General features: G+C 34.7%; 1 protein-coding gene across 1 annotated transcript in view; it reads left to right on the top strand.

Annotated features, from left to right (window-relative positions):
* HNF4G (hepatocyte nuclear factor 4, gamma) overlaps positions 1-5,951 on the top strand; it is a 9,505-nt gene that overhangs the window by 2,086 nt on the left and 1,468 nt on the right. The window contains exons 2-5 of the mRNA XM_012722931.1: positions 1,719-1,806; positions 3,319-3,471; positions 3,587-3,823; positions 4,723-4,845. Coding sequence (XP_012578385.1) covers positions 1,719-1,806; positions 3,319-3,471; positions 3,587-3,823; positions 4,723-4,845 — 601 coding nt within the window. The remainder of the gene's footprint in view (positions 1-1,718; positions 1,807-3,318; positions 3,472-3,586; positions 3,824-4,722; positions 4,846-5,951) is intronic.

The following is a 5,951-nucleotide window of genomic DNA, read 5'->3' as shown; positions in this document are numbered from 1 at the left end:
TCAGGAGAGGTCTGCGGTGCCACGTGGGTCACCTCTGGGGTGGGGATCAAATTCATGCTGAGGTGGCTTTAGCTTCTTACTGCTATGCTTTAACCTGCTGCGCTACCAGGGTGGGCCCGTAAGTAACTTTTAATTGTACTAAATATTACTTTATTTAACGATCTTAGGAGCTCTGTGGCATAAATTTTATAATATTCACTTAAGATTTCTATTTTTACTTCTGAGAAACATAGTTTTTAAAACTACACTCTACATCAATTAAATTCATTCCATAAATCCATCAAATATTTATTAGGACAATAGTTCAGTTTAAGAAACCGTGAGTATGCAGCAGTAAAATACATATTGTACCACTATTCTCATAAAGGTTGAATTCTAGTTGGGTGAGACACAGTAAAAAAATATGTAGAGTAAGTTAATTTTAGATGGGGATTTGGTCTATAAAGAGAGGTGACTGAGTTGTAGAATGATTGGCAATGGGATACTTTTAACTGAGAATCAGAGGTTTGTCCTGAGAACTGAGTGACAAAGGGCCAAGAAGGCTGTGCGCATGTAGAACCAACATATTCCAAGGAAACAGAAGTAATGTGGCTGGGGAAACTTGAGCAAGTAATGATGTGAGAAAAAAACAGAAACTGTGTGGCCATCAAAATATTGAACCGTCATATGTGAAAAACTATGGTTAAGGAGTTTGTATTTTACCCCAAGGATAATGAGAAACCAGTGAAGAACTTGAATTTCAAGAGAGAGATTGAGTGGTTGTTATTTCACAGATACATTCCTGGCCTTGTCAAGAAAGACTTAGGATGAGAAATCAGAAAGGAAACAGGATACCATTTACCTCTTTGGAGGGAACTGTGTTAGATCAAATGAAGAAGTACAAAGGCTTGTGCTAGATTGGTAGCAACAGAGAAACAGCACTAAGATTTTCTGTAAATTAAAGAAGGATCCAAGTGATCATTTGTTTTTGACATGAACAAGCACTTAAAGTGGTGATGCCATTAGCTGAGATGATGAGGTAGTTGGAGAAATGTTTCTTTATACATGTTAAATTCGAGATGCTTTTATCTGTCCTAATGGTGATGCCTGGAAGTCAGTAGAAAATATGAATAAAGGAAAGTTATGAGGTTAGTGCAGTATTAGAGATCCAGTCTAGAAAGTGGTAGAATCCAGATCTCCTCTCTTCCTTTCACTATCTCACAAGTCTGGGCTTTGGTTTTGTTGTTTGTTTGTTTGTTTTTCTCATTTATCACATATAAGGGCTTGGGTATTATATATATTCTCATTTCATCCTTATGACTGCACTTTGAGATTTTTTGAAATCACTACCTCCATTTGATTGATGAAAGGAAATGAATCCCAAACATTATTGGTTACTTACCCAAGTTTAAAAAGGTAGTAAGTGGCCAAGCCAGAGTATCAACTCTGATTTGATTAGTTTATTTTCACCCCACAGTGCTCAACCCTTCTGCTTTTCTTTTGTTATTGTTGTCATTGAACTAAGTTGTTTTATAAGTTTTGAAAAGTAAAGCTCAGTTGACACGATAAAGTGAAAAATTAAAAGGTTTAATGATGATGAGTATCAATGAATATCAGTTTGTTAAAGCAAACAGAAAATTCCCAGTTTTCCAGAACACTAAGTGCATCAGACTTACATTATACCATCTTGTAATCATTATATTTTATAATTAATTGTTAAACTTGGAATTTTCATTAAGGTGGCACTGTTAAGAGCGCATGCAGGAGAACATTTACTGCTTGGAGCTACAAAGAGATCCATGGTGTATAAAGATGTTTTGCTTCTGGGTAAGTTTTTGTTTTTAATTTTAAGAGGAAAATATGCATGTTTCTTCTTTATACAGGTTTTATCTTGTATATACCAGGCATTCACAGACACTGTCAATTGGTGTTCTCACTACACAAAAGAAAAACTTGCTCTCTTTACATTCTCCAGTCCTCTACCTTACTTAATTTGCTAATTTAAGTTATATTTTCTATTGAGAGAGTTAAGACTCCTGTAAAACTTAGGGGTATACCTCTCTGTGGGTTGTGTAAAATGGTGACTAGATTGTTTACTCTATGTGATAGATATTTTTCCCCAAAATAATAAACTGAATATAATGTAATAACAACCAATATTTATTGAGGACTTACTCTGTAAGATGTGTTGCTCTAGCTGCTTTCCATGTGTAGGTACATTAAGTCACTTAATCTTCATAAGAACTCTAAGGGACAGCTACAATTATTTTCAGCACATTGTGCAGGTGCAGAAAGTAGCAGATTCAAAGTCAATAATTAAGGGTTAAATACTCAGGATTTCAACCTAAAATGGAACTGTAGAGACTCTGATCTTAAATTTTATTAAACATTATATTCCTAAAGCCCCTACAATACTGTTCTCATTATAGATCTGAAAACAATATATCTAGAAAAAAATATCTTTATTGTGTAGTTCTAAATTTTCTGACTTTGAGTTCTCAGAAAGCTAAATTTTCATTAGAAGTACAGGCTATATTTTAAGTAATTTTACACATGTAACACTAAAGATTGTCTTTGCTGCTGTGAATGAATCAAAATTTCTACTTTTCAAAAAACCAGAAAACAATGTAGCTGTTATTTTGAGTTATAATAAATTTCTAGTTTTCTATTATTTTGAAGGCATAGTGAATATTATCATATTTATAATCAAAGAGTTTATAAGTTTAAAGTTTCTTCAGGGATGAGGTGGTCTGGCTCTCCAATTTTTTTAAAGCTCTTGAATTTATCACCATACAGTGATCTCTCTTTTCTATTTAAAGAAATTCAGGAAGTGAAGATTTACTATTTAATGAAGCAACTCCTGAGAATACCTTTGTTAATAGACCAAAAACATCAGCCTCATCTACTTAGTCTCATTAAAATTGTCTCTCAATAATTGCTATACTTATATAAACCCAGACTACTAGAGGAAACATGTTTTTAATCCACACAAAGCAAGAAAGCTGCTTTAGGTTTTGTTTAGCGCTCACTAGACACAATAGCTAACTGACAGTGGAAAGCTAATCATTATATTTTGTTTCTCCCTTGTCAATTACTAGCTTGTTATTAGTTTGCACTTCAGTGGTATCAACTGGGACTGGGGCTGTTAAAATGCATGTGATCTTATTATCAATGTTATTGATCTTTTAAATGTTTTAAATTGTTCTAATATAACTAACACTGCTGAGAAAGGAAGTGCTATTACTATTCTGTCAAGGCAAGACTATTTAAAACTTAAGTGTGAAAAAATTGAAACCATATCTGACAATAATTTGGGGGTGGTGTGACTTTCCCTCCTAGGAAACAACTACGTTATTCATCGCAATAGCTGTGAAGTTGAGATCAGCCGTGTGGCCAATCGGGTTCTAGATGAACTGGTTCGACCGTTTCAAGATATTCAGATCGATGACAATGAATACGCTTGTTTGAAGGCGATTGTATTTTTTGACCCAGGTTTGTTTTCAAATACAGCTATAATGTATTATAAACTACGATTAGCATATTTATGCTCACACTCGTGTAAGCTTAAATCTTAATTTGCACCTTCTGTTCTTTTCTGTTTTACCAGATGCAAAAGGGCTAAGTGACCCAGTGAAGATTAAGAACATGCGGTTCCAAGTGCAGCTCAGCTTAGAGGACTACATCAATGACCGACAGTACGACTCCAGGGGGAGGTTTGGAGAACTACTTCTGCTCCTGCCCACCCTGCAGAGCATCACCTGGCAAATGATTGAGCAGATACAGTTCGTTAAACTGTTTGGGATGGCGAAAATTGACAACCTACTTCAGGAAATGTTACTGGGGGGTGAGTACATTTACGAATTTCTATTTTATGTATTAGCATCATCACTGCCTACTTTATAATGTTGACCTTTTAACTTCTTCTCCATGACCTAATGAATTCAAATGTCAAAACCCACTGGATGGGGACAAAAATACTTAACCTATACAAATCCACATTCTCACCTACCTCCACCATCTTTGTTCCACATGGTCCCTATTACACCTAATTTCAGGTCTCTTCAAGTGTAATAAATTCAAATGTTCATAATTTTTAATTTACTATGCCTTGACTCCTTTAAAAACTCAAGAATAGCAAACTTTCTTGTGACCGAAAAAATGTATCAGATACCTTGAAAGTGTACATTTTGCTCCTGAAATAATTGACACAACACAATGAGAAGGAAAAAAAAAATTTCATTTCTGCAATAAATGTCAGAAATAAGTTAAGAAATCATTTATTTTGTGTTCTGATCTGTATTAAATTTCCTTGCAAAAATCACTTTATTTTATTTTAGTTTTAGTTTTCTGGTGCTTAATGTGTTCCTAATGACATCTTTCTGAACTAAAAGTTGTTTATACTATTAGGGTGATCCCAAATACTATAAACCTGAAGTAAGTGTTTCTTGGAATTGCCTTAACAACAGGCAGCAAACCTAATGATTCCAGGAAATGGCACACAAGGTCCATTTATTAATATACAACATAATATGATACAACATTAATCTAGCCAATGTACGTGAAAGCTGACATTGTCCTTAATATGGCATGGTTCTATTAATTTATTTCTGAATTCCCAAAAAACACTTTGCAAGAATAGCAATATTCAAACTGTCAGTCAAAGCATTTGTTTCAAGGTAAGCTTGTTGTTCCTGATTATATATCACTAACACAAGAGGGTTTCTCTCTTTTTATATCCTTTAGGTGCTTCCAATGATGCTAACCATCTCCATCATCCAATGCACCAACATTTGTCTCAAGATCCATTAAATGGACAAACTCTCCTTTTAAGTCCCATGTCAAACCTTGTTCATACAGATCAGATACGTAAGTATCTGGGCTGGTTTTCAACCATAGTATTTCTTAAACTTAATTACCTGAAAAACAAAGTGGAATGTGTGGAAAGAATCTAGTATCACCCCCAACATTTCAAATCTTACTTATAATTTATATCTATGCCTCAACTGTGGAAAGTTGGGCAAGTCACATTCTCTATTTAGAAATGTGTTTGACTAGCTAACTCTTTCTAGTTCAGAGGTTGGGGGGAACAACATTCACAAATTTCTTGAGTATATGACCAAAGAAGAAGTGAAATTTTTAGAAAATATGCATATTATAGAAATAATAGGGCACATTTAACCTCTTTCAACACACTTAAAAGATAGTGGTTTGGGACCATCCTTGCAAAGAAAATGCTACCATTTTTACTTAGTAGATATTCAAAAGCAGCATAAGGGAAACTCAATAACTTGCTAAAAGGATTGTAGACTTACATCTCTTAGAAATCAGTTATTCATAAACTCAGAAAGTAAAACATTAACAAGACCTTAACAATTTTGCTGGTGGTTGAATCCTTTTTTAAATACTAGCATCTCAGTATTTTAAAAGGATATTTGGGGCTCTCCCTGGTGGCACAGTGGGTTAAAGCACAGCACTATAGGGGGAGGTTTGGAGAACTAATTCTGCTCCTGCCCACCCTGCAGAGCATCACCTGGCAAATGATTGACCAGATACAGGTTAGCCACAGCCACTTTAAAACTCGGTCCATCCCAGGCCAGGAGGTGACTCACATGGCGTGGCAGACTTCTTTCTTGCCCACTGTTACCCTCACTGGTGTACTTTTTGTCAATCTGCCTGTTCTACTCCCCACACTGTCTCTGGTGAATCCTCTCACTGCCCCTGCACCTCTGGTCTATACCCTAGTTTTGTATGCATCAACAAAATAAATCTTATTTAAAAAGTATATTTAACCCTAATCTTTTGAGAATCATATCATCAAACATTTTATTTTTAGTTTTCTTCTTTCAAAATAATACATATGAAAGCTTTTGTTCTGCTCCTACTCATTGTAATAGTTATATATTGGTCAATACAAAGTATTGAACACATACAATACAAAACCTAAGTTCATGTATATATTCTTTTTTTTTTTT

The sequence above is a fragment of the Condylura cristata genome, unplaced genomic scaffold (genome assembly GCF_000260355.1).
Source record: "Condylura cristata isolate star-nosed mole 26May11 unplaced genomic scaffold, ConCri1.0 scaffold00009, whole genome shotgun sequence".
NCBI lineage: Eukaryota > Metazoa > Chordata > Mammalia > Eulipotyphla > Talpidae > Condylura > Condylura cristata.
Note: the sequence above shows the minus strand (reverse complement) of the source record. Positions and strands in the feature narration are given on the sequence as shown.